The sequence below is a fragment of the Pygocentrus nattereri genome, chromosome 6 (assembly GCF_015220715.1).
Source record: "Pygocentrus nattereri isolate fPygNat1 chromosome 6, fPygNat1.pri, whole genome shotgun sequence".
NCBI classification, from domain to species: Eukaryota; Metazoa; Chordata; class Actinopteri; order Characiformes; family Serrasalmidae; genus Pygocentrus; species Pygocentrus nattereri.
This window is the reverse complement of record NC_051216.1, coordinates 28,890,901-28,915,900: the sequence shown is the minus strand read 5'-3', so window position 1 is coordinate 28,915,900 and position 25,000 is coordinate 28,890,901. Positions and strand designations below refer to the sequence as shown.

At 40.3% G+C, this 25,000-nt stretch overlaps 1 protein-coding gene across 3 annotated transcripts in view; it reads left to right on the top strand.

Annotated features, from left to right (window-relative positions):
* adcy5 (adenylate cyclase 5) overlaps positions 1 to 25,000 on the top strand; it is a 102,630-nt gene that overhangs the window by 65,021 nt on the left and 12,609 nt on the right. For 2 of the 3 annotated variants that reach the window (XM_017709533.2, XM_017709532.2), the window contains exons 4-11: positions 6,556 to 6,667; positions 8,875 to 9,002; positions 13,396 to 13,554; positions 13,984 to 14,125; positions 15,142 to 15,279; positions 21,632 to 21,654; positions 22,577 to 22,736; positions 24,658 to 24,755. In XM_017709533.2, the coding sequence (XP_017565022.1) occupies positions 6,556 to 6,667; positions 8,875 to 9,002; positions 13,396 to 13,554; positions 13,984 to 14,125; positions 15,142 to 15,279; positions 21,632 to 21,654; positions 22,577 to 22,736; positions 24,658 to 24,755 (960 nt within the window). The remainder of the gene's footprint in view (positions 1 to 6,555; positions 6,668 to 8,874; positions 9,003 to 13,395; positions 13,555 to 13,983; positions 14,126 to 15,141; positions 15,280 to 21,631; positions 21,655 to 22,576; positions 22,737 to 24,657; positions 24,756 to 25,000) is intronic. The other variant, XM_017709534.2, reaches the window with a different exon arrangement.

Here is a 25,000-nt window from a genome sequence, read left to right as displayed (position 1 = left end):
TATATAATATATTGCATAAAATATGTACCATATTTTAGCTGCTCATGTCGAGTTTGACTGCTTCTGTTGCGTGTGGACAGATGTGTGGGCGCTGTGTCAAAATCCCTGGTAGAGCAAAGCTACATTAACACACACCAGGTTTTTGAAATGTTTTGTAGAAGTTTTGAACAAATGATGAACAGCTTGCTTGAGTATGTGTCAGTAACAGGTCACTGTTAGGGGTTGTTAGGGGTCATATTGTTGGCTTTTATACTAAGGATGTTTGCAGAAACAAGGTGGTTTTAATGAAGTGGCTGGTCAGCGTATATGCGTGGTTGTGTGGGTGTGCATTTTTGCTTTTATGGTGGTCAGCTAAAACAAAGAAATTTCTCATTAAGGGCAGTGACACATGTTCAGTTCAATTCATTTCAAGTTATGTGAGGAGGTGAAGTAGGCATGGAGTTTGCACAGGAGGATGTTGTTATTGATTTATTTGGTTATTTTCCTCACCATATCCAATTGTAAACATTTCAGCCTTTCACAGGTCCTGTAGTAAGGGGCAGTAAGTACGTGGGCAGATTTGTGCTGTAGTCCAGATTCCAAGCTGTTATGCTATACAGTGGGGTGTAAAAGTCTGAAACAACACTAAATTCTGTTTGTTTGTTTTTTTGTTTTTTTTTTTTCTCATTTGAACTAATTTGAAAAATTGTTTTGTCTCATTGCTTCCATTGAAGTGTGTTTAGATGATTCTCAGGTGGATTTTATCTACTCTTTGGAAGATTTTGCACAAACTGTAAATAGGTTCGGGTCTGTGAGTTTCTCTAAAATGCACCATTTCATGTCAAAACATTCTGACCATTTACATCTATATCAACTATTGAATTATGCAGAAATTTTGAAAAATTATTCCTTTAAGGCAAAAAATGGACATTCCAACTACAAATAAATTCTGAAATTCATTTAAATTATTCAAAATAAGTTCTTTCTTTTCACTCACTGTTATGCTAATAGTATAGTTTGGAATAAAATTCAGAAAAGATTGCAAAATAGAAGTTCACTAGTGTTGTGCACATGCAGTCAGTATTCATTTAATTCTTCACTGACCAGCTTGTTTTGTTATAAAAAAAATCAGTATAATGTTTAAGTATTGTAAGTTGTCAGAGGTGCACCCTGTTCTGAGAACTTCTGCTTTTAGCTGACTCCTTTGGGGTGAGGGAGGATTATTAGCCTCTAAGCTTAGGTGATTTCATAGCTAATACTCCTCTCTGGCTCTGCTTTGTAATTGGGGCGCAGCTGAGTGACAGACAGAGAACAGGAAAAGGGGGAGCAGCCAAGGCCTTTGGTTATAGAAAACTAAGGGTTGTGATGGCGTGTTTTGGCAGTTTAGCCTGTGAGCTGGCACATGATGTTTGTGTTACTAACAGGCCAGACGGTCTGCCCGCCTCTCGCCCCGTCGGCTGTTTGTCAGCAGACTTCAGCCTATCTCTGTCCCGCCCTCAACAAAAAGCCTTCCAGCGAGCTGCTGAGACCCCCCACCCCCCTCCCTAAAGGCCTTATGTAAGTGTGCTGCCAGCCGATGTGCTGCTGCCTCTCATCTCCGTAAGTGGAATATTGACGGGTCTGTTCCTAGAGGACAAAGATTGCTTAATTATTGAGGGTGGTCACGTAACTGGTCTGTGCTATGCTTCTCGTTCTTGAATAAAGCCCACACAGAAAGACATGTGGAGAGAAGCCCATGCAGATGGGTGGGAATGCTGGTGGAGGAGCAAGCAGACAGGCAACCTTATGCAGTACCAGCTGCTCTTTGACATCAATGTACATGAAAACAAACAAGCAGGATGGGGTGTGTGTGTGTGTGTGTGTGGTTTAAATAAAACAGTATTTTCAGTATTATGTGTTCTTAACAGCTACACATCCTTTCCGATTTGGTGTTGTCTTCTCACAGTGAAAGGATGGACAAACACCTGTGTTTTTTGGATTTTTTTTTTTTTTTTTTTTTTTTTTTTTTTTTCCCCGATCTGAAGCAAGAATGGAGCTTAAGTACTGCAAGAATGAAGCTTTAACTACTGCTTATCTGAGGGTGGTCTTACGTGATTATTTGGGAGGTCCATTTTCTCTTTTTTTTTAATCATTTTTGAACTTAGGTTTTGGAAACTCCTGTTTTACTTTCTCCTTTTTAATGCAAGTGGATTGTCTTGTACCTAATCTCAGAAATATCTCCTGAAAATGGGTTAAGGGAAGGAAATTAAATAAATAAAGGGTGGGCTCTGACTGTTGCAATACTTTAATTCTTAGTCCGTCTAAGCCCCTAACCATGTTCTGAACAGGTGCCACCAGTCTGGTAGTGTGGAATCTTTTCAAGTTTCCTTTGAAGCATATGAAGCTTACATTTGCACGTTGTGTTCGTCAGCTGACACACTGAATGCCATGCTCTTAGTAGTGGCTGGTGATGAGGCGGTCTATTAATAATCACGACATAATTACAATGTCTGACAGTCTTGGTGTAGATCATGGTATGTAGATTAAATAAACCTATTTTTGTAGGGTAATAGTGACTTATTTATTCTGGAATACCCCTTTACTTTTTAAAAGGAACCAAAACAATCAAAGGACATCTGAAATATATTTATTATACAAAATAGTAAAAAGAGAACTGAGCAATATATATATATATATATATATATATATATATATATATATATATATATATATATATATATATATATATAGATAAGCCAATGTCACTCTTGCTTTAGCCATGCAAACCAGGCTAAAACAATGCTGAATGTTGGCTTCTTATTTAGCAGCTATTTGTTGGAATTTTCTGTTCTGCCTTAAATAGAAAGGCAATAATTCTGGCACCTATACAGACATGTCTATCAGGGCCCTGAGACCATGGCATCATATTCATTGTGAGCTTATGTGGCATACTGTTATATTGATTTGATAAAACTTATTCCTGAGCAACAGTTACAACTTCTTTGCAGGATGATGCAGTATACCACCCTCTACTGCATGCTGTTCACAGGACTGAAGACAGATATGCTTTTACAGTGGCAGCCTCTACACTGAAGTTGAATGCCTTTTACTGTGAGGTCGGAAAGAAAGTATAGCAGAAGGAAGCTGCCTGTTCAGGATGGTGTCGGTAGGGGGTTAAGTGGTTTAGAGATGAAAAACTTGTAGGACTGGCATTGCCAGGTCCTGGGGTCATGAGGAACAATCTCTCAAGCCCCACAGCTGCTTTGATACAGGCTGAGCAGTGACCCTTGAAGGACTTACAGGGTCACGTTATGTAAGCAGGAAGTGTGATTCTGCACAGCGTTCCTTCCTGGGGCTTTTTGGCCGGAGCTTATGCCGGAGCCGTTTCCATGCTGACCCGTTGAAGCATCCCTCAACAGCTTCCTCAGCAACAGGCTATTGGTGACCCTGATTTCACTCTACTTACTGGAATTTTCCCTGGAAACTCATTTCCTGCTGCTTTTTTCCATGATGCTCGACTCAAAGCAGCGCTATGTAATATATTTGTTAAAACTGAAAGAAGTAGCATCTGTCTATGTCAGCTGTCTATGGAGAAAAAAAAGAACACACTTAAATATGATATGTGTGCACTGCTGCAAGTCACCCTGTAAAGCCTGGAATAATCCTTTAAAAGTCAGAGGGACCAGGACAGATTCAGTGGGAGTTTTTGGACTACATCATACACATTTATATATTAATGTCAGAAACACAGGTTCAAAAAGAAGGCCCAAAGTGATGTTAAAGGCGCCACTGCAAAATCAACAGTTTACTGATGAAGATATAAAGATAATAGTAGACAATTCACTCACGTCCTCGGAGGAAACGTCCTTCACCGCGATCTTGACTCTTCGATTACTCTTTTTTACGTCGCTTGTGGTTTTTCCACATGTTGTGTGAAATTACATATTTCAACCAGAGTGGTCTCCAAATCCCCAGACACCATATAGTGCTGCTTTGAAACTTTTTTTTAATTTTTTTTTTATATCTTTTTTCATTTTGTTTACATACTGGGCGTATGCATGTTCTATGGTACCATTTATGGTTGTGCATTATAATTGTCTGCTTACTTGTTATTTGTTTTGTTCATTTGTGTAAGCACTGATTTCACCAGGATGGGTCCTCCCCTGGACCAATAAAGTGGTCTTGATTTTAGATCACATATAGCTAAAATATCATTTCACCCTCTAAAGCTCTGGAAATGTTTGATGGGTGTTGGGGCTCTTTAGACAGCAGGGCTGTCTGCTCACAGCATTTCAAGTTGGGCCTGAGCTGCAGAGAGCTGATGACTCACCTCCACACTAGCCATGAAGTGAGACTTAAGGACCTGCTGTGGATGCTTTAGAGCAGCCCTCCCACCTGTCTTCAACAGAGGGGGCTTCAGCCAGGCCCTGAGAGAGCACCTCATTGTCCTCACTGTTTACTCCCCCCAACCAAAGAGAAGGACTGGGAATATATCTGGTGTTTGTATATAGCAAGTATAATGGTCCTGTCCACTGATGCCAAATTTATAACCTATGCCTTGAGTGGCTGTGTAACTTATTTTTGGCTGTTGTCTGTTTGATGAGAGAGAAAGCTTTATGGCATTGCAACTGGATTGTGGATATGCCACAGTGTTTGAGGTGATTCAATGAGGCATAATTGCTATTATGTAAAATTATGGTTCAATCGGCTTTTTGGGGTGCATTATTTATTTATTTATTTTTTAATGTAGTCATGACCAGTTCCACCTGAGAGGGTGAAAGCTAGTATATGCTTCCTCCGAGACATGTGAAGCTAGCCCCTAGCTGCTGCTATTGCAATAATAATGCATCTGACAGCTCAACACGCTGGGAGGAGAATGCTCACTGCCAATTCTGTTATGTCAGCTAACAGACACGTGTTGAGCATTTGATTTAGTAGAGTTTAGTCGAGTCCTGTTTGCAGTTAATGTGAAAAGACTAGGGCTAGTTCAACTGAAAGTGCATTGCAACAAAGCATAAAGGTGGATGGAACTTTCAACATCTATTTATAACGTGTCTTTCGAGTTAGTGGTACTAAATTCATTTGAAGCAATCAGTTTATACAAAATATGAATTAATTTGTAATATATTAACTGAATTTATTAAATTGAATGATGGAATAAATAATTTTAGGTTGGGCCAGTCTTCCCACCCAGTGAGAGTGAGGCCAGTTGTGACCTTTTGGGCTCCTGTCCCTGGATGTTGTGGCATCGCTGGTGATCAAACACACAGGGCTGGAGGTTAGGGAACCAGCCCTGTGACAGGAAGGTTGCCGGTTCGATCCCCTTGGCTGACAGTCCGTAACCGAAATGCCCTTGAGCAAGGCACCTAACCCCCAACTGCTCCCAGAGCACTGTGGATGGGGCTTACCCACCTCACCTCACCCCTAGTGTGCGTGTTCTCTAGCATGCATGCATGTGGGTGTTTCACTGCACGGATAGGTTAAATGCGGAGGTCTAATTCCACAGTGTGCAAACGAAGTTGGCTGATGGTTCTGAATTCGAATTCAAAAGAATCCTGAAAAAGTGTTGTAAAAGACAGCAACCATGACTCTGAACACTGATCAGAGACATATGTTGCAGCTGTCTTTGGGGCTAAACTTTCTGATCAGATTATATTTCCTTGAAAGAGTAATACAGTGCAGTGCACCACAGGTTAAGCAGTCAGATGAAAGCTGGAATCTTTTCTTTGAGAGCAGCAGGCTCTGTTTGGCTAAAAACGGATGTCACATGCTTGGAGTACAGCAGCAGCATTGTGTTGCACCAGAACATCATCTCATCCGAAGAAGCCTTTAAGCATTTGTGGAAATCATCTTTCACACTGAGATTCAGAGAGGCTGAACAGAGAGGTCACTTTGGTCATGCACAGAAGCTTCAGTCACCGAGCCTCACTGTCTCCCTTATCAACCTTCGCCGAGCCCTAGGGTTAGCGCAGAGATATTTCTATTAGAGATGGATCCGTTACAATGTCTCTCCTCGTCTCCCTCCCTATAGAAAACACTGCAGCGAAATATTGAATAGTAACCGCTATTATAACCCATGAGGTCATCTGAACCTTTACAGCTTTTTGTCTATCCTGTCTCGCACCCAGGAGCGCCCTACAATAGAGGGCCGTATCTGTTACCTTGTTCTCATGGAAGAATGTCAGACTACTCTCTCAGATTCTCTTTTACAGACTGAACCTTTTTCTCATTGGATTCATTAGATTATGAATGTCTTCTATTACCATAGAGGCCTAGTGTGCCGCCCTCAACCGGTCCTTGGTGCCATTGGCATGGTAATGGAGCTGAGTCATTGGGGTTACCATTGTGGGATGGCTCATGGCTATTACTGTATCTGTGTAAACGTCTGCCTCTTGAATGGTCAGTTGAAATGGCCCACTGGCAATTGTCTCAGAAATTGCACAGGTAACCATGGTAACAGGGCAACACAAGTGTATGCATGTGCTATGCAGACCTTAAAGTGGATGATCATAGTGATATGCTAAGCTGAATTTGCAAGGCTTTTGCAGCTACAGTTTTCTGCATGTGTTTGACCTTCTTTTCTCTCTGTCTCTGCAGTATCCTCTTTGCTGACATCGAGGGATTCACCAGTCTGGCATCCCAGTGCACAGCACAGGAGCTGGTCATGACCCTGAACGAGCTGTTTGCCCGATTTGACAAACTGGCTGCAGTGAGTATCTGTCTAACTGGAAAGTTCTCCTGCTGTCAGATTCCGATCACAGATTCAGACATGTTGCTGGAGTTCACTCATCAGCGTGAGTGTAATACAAGCCCTACCTGTATTACGCTCACACTGCATACTGGAGTGCTTAGGGTTTGAACTGAGCTCAGAGCATATTTCCATCATGCTTTACTCACCAATCCACCTGCTGTTGAGCCAGAACCACAGTCTTAATATCTTCAGAATTCCTGGGTCACAGAAAAACCTTGCTGTGAGTACAGAGCCCCCTGGAACTCACAGGAACCCCTTTTTGTGTTACCTTTATTTAGACACACGTGGAAAGATGTTGATTTTATTAGAAAAATGTACCTAAAGTGTATGGACCTAAACTCACTGGCCATTTTGTCACGTACACCTACTGTTACTGACTGTAAACCATTTATTGTTATCTGCAATTAGTCAGCCATCCTCTACCCATCCATGTAATGGTATGTACTTTATTGATCCTGCAAAAGAAATTGTCATTTTGTTACTTAACTATGCTCAGTCGGGGAGTAGCACAGCAGGGCTGCCTAGATAAGTAGGGATTTGAGTACATTACACAAGGGCACAACTAGGTACACCCAGTCAGTGGTGGTGAGACTTCCAGTTGCTGGCTCACCTCTACTACCACTAAAAGGATTTAATCGGGTTTAAGCTAGACCTTTAGCTAGGTCTCCTCCTACCATAGAATGCTAGCTAGCTAACAGTGGGAGGGTGAAGGCTAGCACATCCATGTGACATGAAACCAGCCAAATTGCTGCTAACACATCTCTAGACAGCTCAGTATGCTTTGAGGAGAGTGCTAACTGCCAGTTCTGTTGCTTAAGCTAACAGATTTCAACATTCACTGGCATCACATAATGGAAAGGGAGGGCCATCTTGCAAAAGCCTGGGTGCCCCTGGTCAAATTATATGCTTTGTTTTCAACTTTCAAAGTGAAAATAGGTTAACACATTCTCTACAGAGAGAACATAAGTCTGCACACCCCCCAGTATGTTAAGAATAAAAAATTATGCACTGACATTTGCAGAGAAATGCCATATGTAAGTTTGTTTCCTGTAGAAGCGGGTGTGTTAACTTAGTCCTTTTAGAAAATCAGCAAAACATGTAATTTGATCAGAGGTGTTTTGTATGCGTGGTGCACCTAATAAACTCGCAACACAATATACATGCTAATGTCTCCAATGCTGAGTTACATGACTTCTCTGGCACTGTTCTAAGAACTGACTTTAATTAGACGCTGTAGAAGACTGAAAAATATCAAACTGCACGTAGTACATGTACATACCGCACACTGAGCAAAGCTGTGAGGCACACAGACGCTTGTTCATGCTGATGCTCAACAACAGGGCCTATTGTGTGGGTGGTGGGTTAAGTTAAGGCATGTGCTGGGGTGACATTCAGGTGGCTGTCATAAGACTACACAGTGTGTCCTGTGCCCAGCCTGGGGCTCCTCACAACTCCTCTCTTTTCATCTGTTTTCTCTTAGTTCCTCCATTCTCCTCTCCTCTCCTTTCCTGTCCTCTCCTCTCCACCTCTCTGTCCTCTCTTCTCCTGTCCACCTCTCTTTCCTCTCTCTCCTCTCTTCCTTTTTTCTCTCTGCCTCTTCCCTCACTCCTGATCTCCTTTCTTCTCCTGCATGACACTGAGTGTTTCACCCACCTTTCTATTTGAGTTCTTGCTTTTGTTTCTTCACATTATATTAAAACTCTGTTTGTTTTTTTTTCTGGTTAAAATGCAAGACAAATTGGGCACTGGATTATAACAACCTAAAGCCCTTCGGCCCAAATTTGGATTGTGGGGTTATTTGAAAATACATGCCAGCTGAACGGTGACCTTTTTAAACCCGTAGGGAACAATGGCAGCTTATGCTTTTTTTCTTCCTGTAAATCTTCCTTTTCAAAACAGCAGTCCACATCCTTAAAAGGAGAAAATATGTGTGCTATGAAGTATGGATTTTAGAGGTTGAAATAAAATCTTTTTTAAAGATGTATGTAATATCAAAGTATACACTACATTTATTACTTAAATTCTGAATGCTCAAACATGATCATGTAATGAGTGGAACATTCATAGCGCTATAATGAGTCGAGCCGTGATGATTTAATGATGGTCCTTGACACTAATGTCTTTTGTCAGTTTGCACTTATGTGTCTATATCTGTCTGTGTGTAGGAGAATCACTGCCTGCGGATTAAGATCTTGGGCGACTGCTACTACTGTGTATCCGGCCTGCCAGAGGCACGAGCTGATCACGCCCACTGCTGTGTGGAGATGGGAGTGGACATGATCGAGGCCATCTCGTGAGTGTCACAGCTTCTGTACATTTCTTGCACATTGACATACTTGTGTGTATGGGTATATTGTCACTGTCATCAAAAGCATCAAAGTGTCTGTAATGTAGGCCCCTGAATTGTGCAACTGGCTGAAACTGATTCAAATCCTAGTGATACCACCACAGTCATCCAAGGAGCTTAACAGAGGCTTGAAATTTTGGTTAAAACCCAAATACAGCACGGGAGCATTCTGCCCAAACCCCACCCAACTCGCAGCATTTCTTTTTCATCTAAACCCAACTCTAAGCCGCTTCTCCGTCAGGGTAGCGGGGGGGTGCTGGAGCCTATCCCAGCAGTCTTCGGGCGGAAGGCAGGATACACCCTGGACAGGTCGCCAGTCCATCGCAGGACAGACACAGACAGTCACTCACACCCAGGGGTAATTTAGCATGTCCAATTGGCCTGACTGCATGTCTTTGGACTGTGGGAGGAAACCGGAGAACCCGGAGGAAACCCACGCAGACACGGGGAGAACATGCAAACTCCACACAGAGAGGACCCTGATTACCTGGCCGGGGAATCAAACCCAGGCCCTCCTCGCTGTGAGGTGACAGCGCTACCCACCACGCCACCGTGCCGCCCTCGCAACAGGGTTGGGTTACAAAATGACAGTGACAGCTGCTGTCATGTCATCATTAAACAAAACTAAAAAGGCCCCTAATTTCAGCCATCCAGTCAGTGCCTTTTAAAAAATGATGCAAAAGATGTTAGTTTTGATAAACATTTATACTGCAGAGGCTAATGCTTTAGTTTCATCTTGTCGCTGTGGACCTCACTGCTACAACACAAGTGATTCCAGCATGCCAGAGTGAAAGCTATTGCATTGAGGATGAATAAAGTACAGAGAAAACTAAATGGATTTGACCTGCATTTACCACTGATTTAAAGTGGCAGACAAACTAAGAAACTTTAATGGGGAAACTCAAACTTGACTCAAGTACAACAGATATTTGCGTGATGTCAGAATGAATGAATGATTAACATGAGTATTCAAGTTTGGACGGATATTTCAAACTGTAAACCGTGAGCAGTAGTTCAAGAGTGTAATTGACCATGCTGCTCTCTGGGTGGGAATGAAGGCTTGCTTCCTCTTTCCTGTTAATCTGAGCGATATTGGTCAGATACAGGATTCCGTGACGTAACATAATTAACTGAGCAGTTAGTGTTCTTCTCAGCTGACCCGCAGCACTGCAAAGCATTAGCTCAAAGTTTTGATGATCTGCTTCACATGTCTTGTTGGAAACATTTTTAGCTTTCAGACTCTCAAGCTGTTACACATTGTATAATAAGCAAGAGGAGGTAGAAGCTGGAAGTGAGAACTGGGCAAAAAAAAAAAATTATGAATAAAGATTGACCACTGAATCATGAAAAGTTCAAGTCAGGTAAGGCATTGCCTTGTGAGAGGCATTTAACAATGTTTAAGATTTAAAAGTATTTCCTAAAGACTTAATTAGCTATCTGGACCTAAATCTCCCACAAGAAAGAATGAGTAAAGGCCCTCGTTGCATTTTTCTTTTTGTGCTAATTGGTCAATATGAAGGGGGGGGTCAAGCCCCCTGCAGTCAGCCCTGAACTGCTGAGCAGTGAGACTGATGCTGGTTTAGTGATGTGTGTGTGTGTGTGTGTGTGTGTGTGTCGAGTCAATAAGTGCATTTTCACCTCAGATCTGCAGACCCTCAGGGGAGAGTAGGAGTGGGCCGCAACATGTCCAGTCACAGATCTATTTGCTTGTGCATGTGTCTGTCTTAAGTGTCTTGTCTGTGCAGTAGTTTGTGAAAGCAGACACAGCAACTGGTTTTCTGCTCCACTGAGCATGAGCGTGTTACCTCTGAGCAGCGGCCAGCAGGCTCTCGCTGCAGCAACAGTTGCCTCTCACAAAGCGAGAGACTTGTTTTTTTCCGCAGACTAGTCCGTCACCCTCAATGTTCGGTGGGGTTTGATGGCCCTGGCTGTTTACAGTGCCATTTTTTAGGAAGGCTGAGAGCAGTAGAGTGAACACAAGTGAAAGTCTTGAACTTGAAACTTTGTTTTAAGCACTCAGTTGCCATCTTTGTACCATTTAATGATATGATCTTTTGACAGTGAAGATACTTGCTACAATTTTACAGGCTTCCTGTGTATTCTTAAGAAGTCTGGAAAAAGTTTGTCTTATTTTTTACTTTTACTGGTATTGGCTTCCAAAATGATGCCTAAAAAGTTTTTATTATAATTTTGTTCATATTGTGAAAAACCAATCTTTGTTGTCTTTTTAAAATAAAAAAAATAATAGTAAACATTTTTAAAATTTTAAAATGTATAATTTACTGCTTGGCCATATTTGGAAGTATGCCATGAGAAACAACTAATTTGCATAAATCTAACTTTTCAGCCTATACCTGTTTAGCCCCAACCAGTCATATTGCTTTGAAAAAGCAAAGTTTCAACTCTGAGTTCTTCTTAAATGAAGCACAGTACAAGTAAGCAATACATCAGAAATGGTCTTAGGTCAGTTTTAATAGGATAAAGAGAGGTTTATAGAAATTTAGATAGGGCAAATGTTAGGATATGCTTATTCATAGTAGTCCACCAACCAAAATATCCAGCTGACAGCAGCTCTTTGCTCAAAAACTGACCACTGATAAATGGCTAGAGGACAGCAGAGCTGATACAAAGTCCCACGCACTGAAAAGATATTTGTCATGCATACGTCTCAGAGCATGTATCTTTGTTTGATTTTCAACCACTCTGTTTGAATAAATGAGCAATTAATACATGACATTTTATGTTTGTGTATATTGTTGTGCTTTGGAAATTGGTCTTATTTTTCATTTGTTTAGGTCTTTAAAAGACATTGTGTTACAAAAACAGAACAATAGCCCTATTTCAATGAGTTTACACTTAGTTGTCATTTAGTAGGTCCCCTCCCCATATACAGTACTGTGCAAAAGTCAGAGACCACCCTTTATTTATTTATTTATTTTCTAGTCAAAAAAGCCATTGATTACCAGTTTTTTTTCCAGAAGATATGAAGGTACAGTTGTATTAGGAAGGGAAGTCAAAGGAAATGTAGTGAAAAATCAGGTGTTTCTAAAACTGGAGTCAAAAAATGATTAAAAGATCTAGAGGAAATGGTGACAATTTTGATGGTCTGTCAGGTTTACACTGTTAGGAGTCCCATCAGATAAACAGTAAACAGAAAATCAAGCTCCACACTTCAGATCTAAAAAAAAAAATCCACAGGTGTTTCTGTTCATCCTTCTGCTGTGAGAAGTGAACTGTGACAACACTGAGTCTGAAAAAATGTGTAGCTGTCAAGAAGCTGTTACTGGGGAAAAAAATGACACAAATTAGACAAAAGGAGTCAAACGAAGAAGCTACTGATATTCTTAGAACAATGTACTGACCTCAGCATTGCTGCTGAAAATGCAAGCAACTTCTGAGACAAAAAATATCCCAGATGCAAACTTCTTTCAAAAACGGAAAGCAAGGAAGCTGAGTGGACACACTGAATACATGATATTGCAATTATTGTTGAGACTTTTGTATGATTTTGTTTATATCACATTTTTTTTCTCTTTTTTTTTTTTTTTTACATAAAATAAGTAACTTATTGGCTTTTTTGGCTGGAAAGTACATAAATCAAGGGTGTCTAGTTTTATGTGTCACATTTATGAAAGTGCACATTGTATGAATACGATTATTGACTGCAGCACCTTCCAAAAATATCTGGTCTGCAGAGGTCATATGGTGGTTAATGGACAGGGTAGAAGATTGCTGACAAATTGTGCATCAACAGAAGTAAATATATGGCTACAATTAGGTATCTACACTTGTCAACTTGATTGTCTACCTACAAAGTTCACCTCCATGTATGGTACATGTGCCTGGGCTGTTAGTGCAATTAGAGGTTAGGTGTACCTAATAAAATGCAACTCAATTTTTGTTTGTGTGGTGGTGCTTGTAAAATCAAATGTGTAAATTTAATTGCATTGCTATGCTGTGATGACAGATGTACACCCATCTTATGTAAGTGGTCTTATTCATTTCAATTCTAATATGTGTGAAGCTATCCAAAGTTACCTCACATCACCCCTTCAGCTGTTGAAAGGTACTGGATGTTTCTCTCAGTGCTTAATCAAGGAAATAACATTAGAAGCTTAATTTATGTCATAGCTTAGAACATGGTCTTAAATAGTCATGAAACTAGTGTGATGATCACTTTGTCTGTTAGGGACCACACAAGTGAAGCGACCTTATTGGGCTTGCTGCCAAGTAAGATGGGCCACTGAGGCCAGAGTATACGTTGTTCCTCCTGTTCTCCAGTTCTGTTTTAGAATTACACATAATAAGCATGAGGACACTGTGTGTGGATGTGTTCCAGGTTGGTGAGGGAAGTCACCGGGGTCAATGTGAACATGCGTGTGGGAATCCACAGCGGCCGAGTCCACTGTGGGGTCTTGGGCTTGAGAAAGTGGCAGTTTGATGTATGGTCCAATGATGTCACGCTGGCCAATCATATGGAAGCAGGGGGAAAAGCAGGGTGAGTTCCCTTCTACATAATAAAGTTCTAAGCAAAAACAAAATGTTTGAGCCAAATGAGATCACACCGGCAGTAATTTTAAACTTATTATTCATATTATATGCATCATATGTCTTACGGCGACACTGGGCTACAATTCTTGCATTTTCATTGTACTGCATTTGTAACAAATTAATGCTGTGTTTTAATGGTAGTGCTCTACTAATTTATACTCAGTTTTCTAATGCCAATCCAGGTATGACATGCATTTATCATGCATTTGATAAATATTTATGTATTGGCATCAGTAAATATGCACATGAAAAATATTGGATATTGGCACCAGTTAACAGTTTCCATATCTGTGGATTTTACCCTGTGCTCCCCTTCCAATTTGATTTTATATGCTTCATATATTAACATCCTATGAAATTTTTCTTTTTTTCTCAGCCGCATCCACATAACGAAAGCCACTCTAAACTATCTGAACGGGGATTATGATGTGGAGCCTGGCTTTGGTGGAGAGAGGAACGTGTATCTGAAGAAGCACAACATTGAAACCTACCTCATAGTGGGCTGCAGCCAGAAGAGGGTCAGAGCCTGTTTATCCTCTGTCTTCTCCCACCACTGACTCAGCAGAATAACACAGTTAATTACAGAAATAAGTTGGACATGCATCATAAAACAAGTCTAAAAAAAGCCACTTTTCCTGTGTGTTTTGTTGTGGGAACATTGCATCTGAGTGGGGGAGTATTTCTGATGTGTGTATTCAGTAAAAATCTTGCTCCCTTTTGACAATTCGGAGTGTGATGATTTCAGAGCAGTATTGAGAAATCTAATAAGTAAGGATTACATCACTGTATTGTAAATTAAAACTGTAATGCCGATACCCCCATCTGTTTGTACTTCTCTGCCTCCCACGATACACTCTCAGGAAATTTTTGTTCTCCAAATCCACTTTTAAGGGAGTTGGAAATAGAAACATGCTACAAACGATTTTATATTTTATATGTGCATTCAACCAGTATTTCCTATGTAGTATTTGCCTGTGTTGTCTATAACAGCACTGTTTACTACTATAGTCATACTATACTATACTAGTGTGATTACACTACACTATATTAGTATAACTACTCATGAGGTAGTTCAGATTTTTGTATTTTGCATGAGGTTTTAAATGATGCAGTCATTTTTTTTGAAGCAGTTCAGATTTTATATTGTTTATAACGAAGTTTTATAAGATTTCTCTTTGCACAAGCACATTCGGCTTTGGGCTGCTTTGTATATTCCAGAGCCAAAGCTCAGCAAAAGCAGTCTGTGTAGTCTAAAATCAGAACTCTGTAGAATCAAGATGTTTGTGTCACACAAACCATTAAATATCTCAACCTCAGAACTGAAAATCATGAAATCTTAAATTTGAAGTAAGTTACTAGTTACTTTAACACCTTATGCAACTCTGTATATTTCTTGCTAAAAGTCATGTTGTTAGATTAGATCATATGACCATAGATAGACTCGATATGTAGCGTTGTTGTACTTTAAATGAACATAGCACTTAATTTGCTGTCATTTATTTTAAAATTACTCGTCTGTTCTCCTGTCTAACAGAAAGAAGAGAAGGCCATGATTGCAAAGATGAGTCGGCAGCGCACCAACTCAGTCACCCACAACAGCTCTCACTGGACTGACCGGCCATTTTATAACCACCTGGGTAGCAACCAGGTCTCCAAGGAAATGAAGAGGATGGTGAGAGAAACAGATGCATACACACACTCACTTTCTCTCATCTCACTCGCTTTCCTCTCATTATTGAGCGCACATGTTACATAACATTCGTCCATCTACCATATCAGTGCGCGGATGATAGAGTTCACGTTTATCAAGCGTGGATCTGACCGTGTTCTGCACGCGCTGCTGGAGTGTTGCGCACCAGCTTGTTTGCATTGGCCTTAATCACTATGAGTCACACCAATTACCACATTTGTCTAAAGATAATGTTTTATTTCTTTTATTTTTAAAGCAGAGGCTTTTATTTTACGCAGCATGTTAACTAAGCCTGAGCAGCTCAAAGGGCATCCCTCTTCAGCACTGTTCAAAGTGCATTCTCCTCTTTGTATCTGTGGCTGTGTCACTAAGCTTCCCTGTCCTCTCTGCCTGTGGGGCCCAACGGGAACAGCACTCTGATTAAATAAAGAAAGCTCGCCTCACAGGACGCCCTCTGGGATTTAATCAGGCAAAGTGGAACCTGCAATTAGGCCCCGTGCAAGACCCCTAGAGAAATCCTTTATCTTGCTTTCTTTCCTTCGTTTAGTCCTCCTCCTCTCTGCTAATATGATGGTGAAGGCCGCAGTTCTGGGTTAATTGATTGTGTCGTGTTTGTCAAAGAAAACAAAAGCAAAGCGATGTAGAGGTATAATGTGTACTCGTTTACATGTCCTGCTGGTTTAGCTCTGAGTACAACACTTTGGAAAGGCTAATATGGGAGTGTAACCAGAGTCCGTATAGCTAAGTCTGTCCACTTGGTGGCAATCTTGGAAACACCCTCTGGCAGTTATTTCAAGTTGACCAGATGACCAAGCTCCTCTCAGCTTGACTGAGGAACCTGAAACTAAGACAAACTGATGTTTCAAATGCACATTTGAAATAACTGGCAAAATTCAATTTAAAAATGTCGTCGTTTTTGATTTTTGGCTTTATGAATGACGTACTGGGGTTGGAGAGGTGAGCTAACAATTAGAGGGTGATGGGTTCAAATCCCAGGACTGATTGAGGCATTCCTGGTTGTGTCTTTGGGCAAAGCGCTTAACCCTTCTCTGCCTCACATGGTGCTGCTTTGGGCATTATTAGGCAGCAAAATATATATTTTCAGGTTGATCATACATATATTTCCACAACAAGGGGTGCTTTTCCCCCCATTCATGGTTTTACCATTCCTTATTTATTTATTAATTCATTTAATTTATTTTATTTGGTTCAGTGTGGTTGCTTTCCATTATATAGCAACCACATTGAGCAATATGAGCAAAAATATTAATATTTCAAAACTATGAACTCATCTGATAGTATCTCTGGTATGAGCCTCTAATTATTTATTTGCAGGAATTCCTTGACAGCTTATCTGCCTTAAGATTTGTTCACCACTTTCAGATACAAGGCATAGTGGATGCTAATTTTATTTGAACTTCATTCTCAGTATTCTTTTTTTTCATAGTTCCATATTAATTTTAAGGTGTGTATTTTAAGAGTAGTAGTATCCTAGTAGAATCATGTTTGGTCATCTGCAACATGTTTAGTTTATTTTGCATTGAATACAAATCTTTCATTTTTGAGTTGTGATTCCAAACTTTTGAAAGCTAATTTACGGTAATAATGTCCTCAGATGAAACTTGAGATATATATATATATATATATATATATATATATATATATATATATATATAGAAGAGAAGAAAAAAAAAGAGAAGAGATAGAAGAGAAGAAAAAAAGAATCTAAGCATTAAAACAACAGAACCTGTTTTTATCTCCTGTAGTGTCTGGAGAACTACTGTGGTCCCAGAGGGCCAGAAGTCCTCCTTGCAGGTGTTGCTCAGCCTGAGCAAGAGCACAAGTGACTTAGCACCTCTGAGTGTTCCCTGGGCTGCAGTGATTATGTGAATGGAAATGGAGGGAGACACATGTGGGGAGTTTGCTTTTAACTCCTGTGATGCTCCTTCAGATCTGTGCCTATTATTACATTATTTCTATATGAAATGCTAAGTCAAGTTTCAATACTAAGTGGTTAAGACTGATTTGAATGATTCCCAAATGAATGATTTATAGGTATATTTGTATAAATGCTGTTAATGTTATCTGGACTGTACTAGACTTATGACTGATGAATACCACCAATGATTTAACGGTATATCTTTAGCATGTGCATACAGTCTGAGTGTGGCCAATGTGACATTCATGTACTGTTGTGGCTAGTGTCACTAATGTATATAATTTTATGTAAATGTTTTACATGTTTACAGTAATTGTCATGTCTGACTAATCTGTGGTAACTCCTCATTTTTCCCATTCTCCAAACAACTATAGTATACAAAGTATAGGTTATTAATTTTTCAGTCCTAGGAAAACAAAGAAATCTGCAGGTATGTTTAGTGATCCATTTTGTAAACACCAAGTTCAGTTTTAGAAGTTGGCTGCTTTTTCTGTTTCTCTCAATCCAACTAATCCTAAACACATTCAGTGATATTGAGGTTGTGTCTCTGGGATTGTCAGACTATTTTTGTGAGAACGTTGACGCTTCTTTTGACTTCTGGCCATTTATTGAATAAAGCAGGGCCCTCAAAATGTGTATGTACACATTTCATGAAGATACATGCCTGCCAGGATCTTGGAAGAATATGAAGTGTGATTCTACACCTAAACGTGGCCCTCAGCACAGTGTCAGTCACCGTCCATCACAGCAGGAAGACAGCTCGACAGAATCAGCCCTGGTGCACTTCCTGATTCGTTTGACACAAAGATAAACAAGTGCCAGAGCAGATCAGTGAGCATGACAGTGTTTGTGTGAAACAGTCACATGAGGGCCCCAGGGAACCCCTGCTGTAAAAACAGTGCAATATGACCATATCGAGTTTTCCCTCTGTAATTTCTAAAGGCCCTCCCACCATGCCAAATCAGTGTTGAGGTTGTTTTGAAGTGACTCAGTCTTGTTTACACCGAGCGGCAGCACTTCACTCTCACGTGGGCCCCAAATGTGCCCTCACACAAACAGTACTACAGTGCCCCCCCCCCCCTTCTGTTTGCTCCTCTCTCATGCTGCCGCTCACTGGAAAGCAAGGCCAGTTTCAACTGTCTGATGAATAGAGAGAGAGATGAGCTGGTCGTTGATGAAACTGGGACATGGAAAAATCACTGCTTGCTGCATGATGTTTCACTGAGTTGGAAAACAAATGTATTCAGTTTGTGTATATAGCATCGTCTCTTTGTTGCAGTGTTTTGTTGTTTATGGGGGGCGACTAATCATTATAGGATATGTTGTAATTATTGAGGTACAGTGGGGGGGAAAAAAGTATTTAGTCAGTCACCATTTGTGCAAGTTCTCCTACTTAAAAAGATGAGAGAGGCCTGTAATTGACATCATAGGTAGACCTCAACTATGAGAGACAAAATGAGGAAAAAAATTCATAAAATCACATTGTCTGATTTTTAAAGGATTTATTTGCAAATAATGGTGGAAAATAAGTATTTGGTCAATAACAAAAGTTTATCTCAATACTTTGTTATATAGCCTTTGTTGGCAATGACAGAGGTCAAACGTTTTTTGTAATTCTTTACAAGGTTGGCACACACCATTGCTGGTATGTTGGCCCATTCCTCCATGCAGATCTCCTCTAGAGCAGTGATGTTTTGGGGCTGTCAGCAGGCAACATGGACTTTCAACTCCCTCCAAAGGTTTTCTATGGGGTTGAGATCTGGAGACTGGCTAGGCCACTCCAGGACCTTGAAATGCTTCTTACGAAGCCACTCCTTTGTTGCCCTGGCAGTGTGTTGGGATCATTGTCATGCTGAAAGACCCAGCCATGTTTCATCTTCAATGCCCTTGCTGATGGAAGGAGGTTTGCACTCAAAATCTCACAATACATGGCCTCATTCATTCTTTCATGTACACGGACCAGTTGTCCTGGTCCCTTTGCAGAGAAACAGCCCCAAAGCCTGATGTTGCCACCCCCATGCTTCACAGTTGATATGTTGTTCTTTGGGTGCAACTCAGCATTCACTCTCCACCAAACACGACGAGTTGTGTTTGTACCAAACAGTTCTACTTTGGTTTCATCTGACCATATGACATTCTCCCAATACTCTTCCAGAACATCCAAATGCTCTCTAGCAAACTTCAGACGCGCCCGGATATGTACTGGCTTAAGCAGGGGGACACGCCTGGCACTGCAAGAGTCCCTGGCGGCGTAGTGTTACTGACAGTAGCCTTTGTAACGTTGGTCCCAGCTTTCTGCAGGTCATTCACTAGGTCCCCCCGTGTGGTTCTGGGATTTCTGCTCACCTTTCTTGTGATCATTTTGACCCCACAGCCTGAGATCTTGCGTGGAGCCCCTGATCGAGGGAGATTAGCAGTGGTCTTGTAGGTCTTCCATTTTCTGATTATTGCTCCCACAGTAGATTTCTTCACACCAAGCTGCTTGCCTATTGCAGATTCAGTCTTCCCAGCCTGGTGCAGGTCTACAATTTTGTTTCTGGTGTCCTTCAACAGCTCTTTGGTCTTCACCATAGTGGAGTTTGGAGTGTGACTGTTTGAGGTTGTGGGCAGGTGTCTTTTATACAGATAACAAGGTCAAACAGGTGCCATTAATACAGGTAATGAGTGGAGGACACAGGAGCCTCTTAAAGAAGTTACAGGTCTGTGACAGCCAGAGATATTGCTCGTTTGTAGGTGACCAAATACTTTTTTTCCTCATTTTGTCTCTCATAGTTGAGGTCTACCTATGATGTCAATTACAGGCCTCTCTCATCTTTTTAAGTGGGAGAACTTGCACAATTGGTGACTGACTAAATACTTTTTTTCCCCACTGAATATAGAGTCACAGTATTTTTGTTACCTATGTATTATGAGTTCTTATAGAATGTCAAACAACTATAAAAAAGATATAGAGTTCAATGATAGGCAGATCATTTAAACTCTACATTCAATTAAAAAATGGTAAAAAAAAAAAAAAACATCAGATGCTGAAACGAGGAATTATATAATTTGTTTGTTTATTTATTTATTTTTTATATTTGCCCGTTTTGAATTTGATGTCAGCAACACACTCCAAAGTAAGCAAGCATTTGGAAACTAAGGAGACCAATTGCTGTAGTTTTGAAAGTGAAATGTTTTGCCATTCTTGCTTGATACAGGATTTCAGCTGCTCAAGAGCTGGGGGGGGTCTCTTTTTTTGCATTTTTCACTTCATAGTGCAGAAATTTTTTTCAGTGGGTGAAAGGTTTGGACCGCAGGTAGGCCAGTTTAGAACCCGGACTCTTTTACTACATAACCATGCTGTTGTAATGCATGCAGAATGTGTCTTGCTGAAATAGACAAGACATTCCCTTCATCATGTAATGTAATTCTAAGATTATTTAAATACTTCTATAAATTATTTGATAACTAGTCTGAAATTAATATCTGCTGTGTACTGTGCAAAAGTCAGACACCACCCTTTATCTCATTTCCAGTAAAAACTGTTATTAATTGCGAGTTATTCATTTTTCAGCACCATGAAAAAAGCAGAAAACATATTTAACAGAAGATTTCACGGAATCTTCAACAGCTTAATATAATCAAATTGGTCAGTATTTAGTGTGTCCATTTTTTGCCTTCATCATTTTCCTTCATTTCCATCATTTGCCTTCATTCTTTTTAGTGAGACTCATGAGCCGAGTAATCCCGAACACATTCAGTAATGTTGAGGTCTGGACTAATTATTCTGAAATAGTAATAGCTTCTCCTGTTTTTTCAGTTATGCTTTGATTTTCCCCTTTCTTGTGAAAGTGGATTGTCTAATACCTAATTTGCTTAAAAATATCTCCTGAAAAATGAGTAATTTGTACTTAAAGGTCAATCTGACTGTAAATGAGATAAATGAAGGGTTTTCTGGCTTTCATCCAATAGTGTAATTATGTAATTTTGAGTGAGCAATTTGCTGTGAGCTGGGCTGAAAATAAGGATTAATATTTCTTTTATTTCTTTTATGTATAATTTTCACAGTGTGTTTTTTCATTCAACATTTTCCATTGACATTTCTCCAAATTAAGAGTGTGCTATGGGACATACCATCATCTTTTCCTCAGATCTAGAGATCCGTGCACGTCAACACAGATCTGATCGTCATTGATGAAACTAGCTCTATTCGGTGAAGCTGAAATGGCAGTGGTTAAGCTTCTGTAAACTTTTTTGCCTTCAGATTTTTATGGTCCATCTCTGGCACCCCCAGAAGGGGTCACTGTTGTGCTAGAAACACTGTCAGCTGCAGTGATTGTTTCTCTGTTACACAGCGACACTCTTGTCCTATCATTACTACCACTCACACTGTTAATTTATTCTCTTCTTCTGCAGGGATTTGAAGACCCTAAGGACAAGTGAGTATTAACCTCTATCTCCTCCTGCCCAGTTCCGTCTCATCAGTCATGGTGTAAAGCGGCCGGCCTGAAGTTTTCGTTTGACTGCCACCTTGAAAAGTTGCTGGGGAGCCTCATTAGCCTTTAGTGACACAGTAATAACGTCGCTAACAAGAGTGGTCATTTTTAGGAAGAGAGTGTGACATGAATTGACCCAGTATTTTTTCAAGATGGCACTGGAAGACATGCTTTCTGTCTCCTGCTCACAAGTTGAATAAGATCCAGGGATTTGCGGCGCATGAAAAGCTGTTAATCCTGAATCAGTGGACAGAGTCAGTGTGCTGCTCAATTCATGCATGAATCATCACATTGGCTCACTGCATCATCAGTCATCTAACTGTGAAAGTGTCTAAAAGCACAGCTCAGACCAGTGCTTTTGACAGGACTACTCAGAATAGTAAAATAAATGTAGTAGTTGATGGATCAGTACATTTTCTAAATTGACTGACCTTTCCTGATTAGAATGGCTTTTATTGGCAGATTTTATTTTCTACCATGATAAACAGTGCCAGTGCTTGTATAACATATTGGTCAGACTATCTTAAAATCTGCATGTTTATCCATTTGCTGTTATGGCTGTAGCCCAGCATTCAGTATCATGCATTAATCACCGTGGAGAGCTTGTCGACAATAGGCTACACAAGATGATGACCATCTTGCATAATACTCATTGTGTGGTCTGCGATCAAATGATCCCATCGTGAACAAGAGCCGATTGATTGGGAGCTGTGCTCCTTTGAAGTATTCTGCTTTCTGTGGTTCGTGTGTGGGTGTGCCACGGGCTCTGGTGGTGGGGCATGGCTGTGGATGCTCGTTGAGATGAAGGCCTGCAGTCAGGAGAGGCGCAGAGTGGAACAACAATGTCTCGTCTTGTGTTATCTAGACATTTCATTTTCAGAAACACTCAGGAAAACCTGAACCCTGAGGATGAGGTGGACGAGTTTTTGGGCCGGGCCATTGACGCTCGCAGCATCGATCGTTTGCGCTCCGAACATGTCAAGAAGTTCCTCCTGACCTTCCGCGAGCCTGACCTGGAGAAGAAGGTACTGCTTAAGACTGGAAGACCAAAAACATGCGTCACCATATGCTCACTTTCATTCATGAAAAAGTCTTCAGCAATGTGATGTCACGGATCCATTGTTGCATTTTAGGGTTATGATTCTTGATTCCTTTTCATTAAAATTACAATTCTTCAGTTTCATATGACTAATATTGATATCAGTAGCTGATAATTGTACTTATATGGAGTACAGTGGACACAATAGAGACAGGTTAAAACTCTAAAGATCACTCAGATTCATTTTACAAAGCAGGCTTATTGTAAGCAGCATTTCATGTAACTAACATTTTTATCATTGTTATTTATAGCTACTCACAACAGTAAATGAATGTAACTCTTTATGTCTAGTACTTTTATTGTACATGCTCTGTGGGTTGATGGTGTTATTCACTATGCTCTCCTTTTGTCTGAATTGAAGACAACAGAAAAGCCCAGCATTAAATGATCAGTTGTAATAATCTGCTCTAATTCCAGTGTCAGAAATAATTTACAGGCAAGTAATAAATATCATATCTCATGCCCCCCAGTTATTTTAGTAAAAGTGCACAGTTACTTTTAAAAGTACACTGAATGTAAATTGTGACTCTTTACGTTTGAAAATGTGCTTAATAACTATTTTTACTGGAAATTAAGCAAAGTCACTTTTCAGAAGATATTTGTGAGGAGATGATAATCCATTAATATGCTGTAAAAGAAAGGGGAAATCATAGGATTGTTTCAAAACTGGCCTTAAAAGATACAGAAAAATGGAGTTCCAAACAAGCTGTGCATCTTAGAGAGATGAAAATCAAGTTCCACTCTTGCTTCAGATCTAAAAATAGCTACACAACCTTTCGGACTTAGTGGATGTCAAGAAATTGCTACCCAGAGAAAGAAATGGACACAAAGTGGATAAAACAGACAAAAAGGCTGCTGGTGTTCTCAGAACAGTGTTCACCCCAGAGTATATACTTCAGTATCATTTGAAGTGTTTGACACTTCAGACAAGCACATATGATACAGATGAAGTTGGTTGCATTTTCTGCGTCTCACAATCCAAATAATCCCAAACTAATTATGCCTTCACTGCCATATGTTTCCCCTGTATGCAATTACAGAAAGGAGGGAAAGTGTGCAGGACATGCAGCTCAGGTGAATAACGAACATAAGCACGAAGGCCCTGAGCCCAGACTGAGTCACAGGATAATATTTTAGCCAAAAAGAGCGGTTTGAGATTTCATAGGGCTGCTGTCAAAGCCGTGGTCACGACTGAACAGCCGCACCCCTCTGAATCAGTCACAAGCAACCTAGTGACGTTCAGCTGGCTGCACTGCATAATCACTCAAAGGGGTATACTGACAGAGAAGAAAGGGAAGAAAAGAGCTTTGATGGAGAGAACAGGGAATGAAAAGGTCATAATAAATGAGGAATATAGCACTTTTTTCCCTCCTCGGCCTGCAATTAGTGACCCTTTTAGCAGTTAACAGGTCCTTCCACCTCTGGCTCTGATCAGAGGCCCAGCTGTTATGTTTAAGGAGACATAATTGCTGCTTTTGTTTTCTTCTCTGGCGCATGCACAGAACGAGCTATTTCAGGCTATTTAGTTCTCACCATCTCCATCATTGAATATTCACCTCTCATTGCTCTTTGTAATCTCTATTACTAGAACTCTTCTGATGGGTGTTTTTTCCAATCGTACTTTCTTTGTTGTGTATTTTTAGATCTCATATTTACCATAGCCACTGAAAATTGCTGGATTTTGTGTAGTTAACAGACCTTGATGTTTGTTTTTCTTCCAGGTTAAAGTAAAACATATGTCTCCATACTTTCCTCTCTCTCTCTCTCTCTCTCTCTCTCTCTCTCTCTCTCTCTCTCTCTCTCTCTCTCTCTCTCTCTCTCTCTCTCTCTCTCTCTCTCTCTCTCAGTACTCTAAACAGGTCGACTCCAGGTTTGGAGCGTACGTAGCATGTGCTTCTCTCGTCTTCTTGTTCATCTGCTTCATCCAAGTGGTCATCGTACCGCAGTAAGTATTCACAGCAGTGTATTAGGCTTGTGTTAAAAATATTAGACCATAATTTATCTTATGGATGACTCTGCAATGAGCATTTGGCAGTTTGCTTGATAATATATATTACATACATACCCCTATATTTGCAATCTTTTTATAAGCTTAATAATTTTGAATGCTTACTACTTATTTCAATAAAATATTTTGAAGTATTCAAGAATCTGTTACTGGTTTGGTATTTTAATCCTTTGCCTATTAAT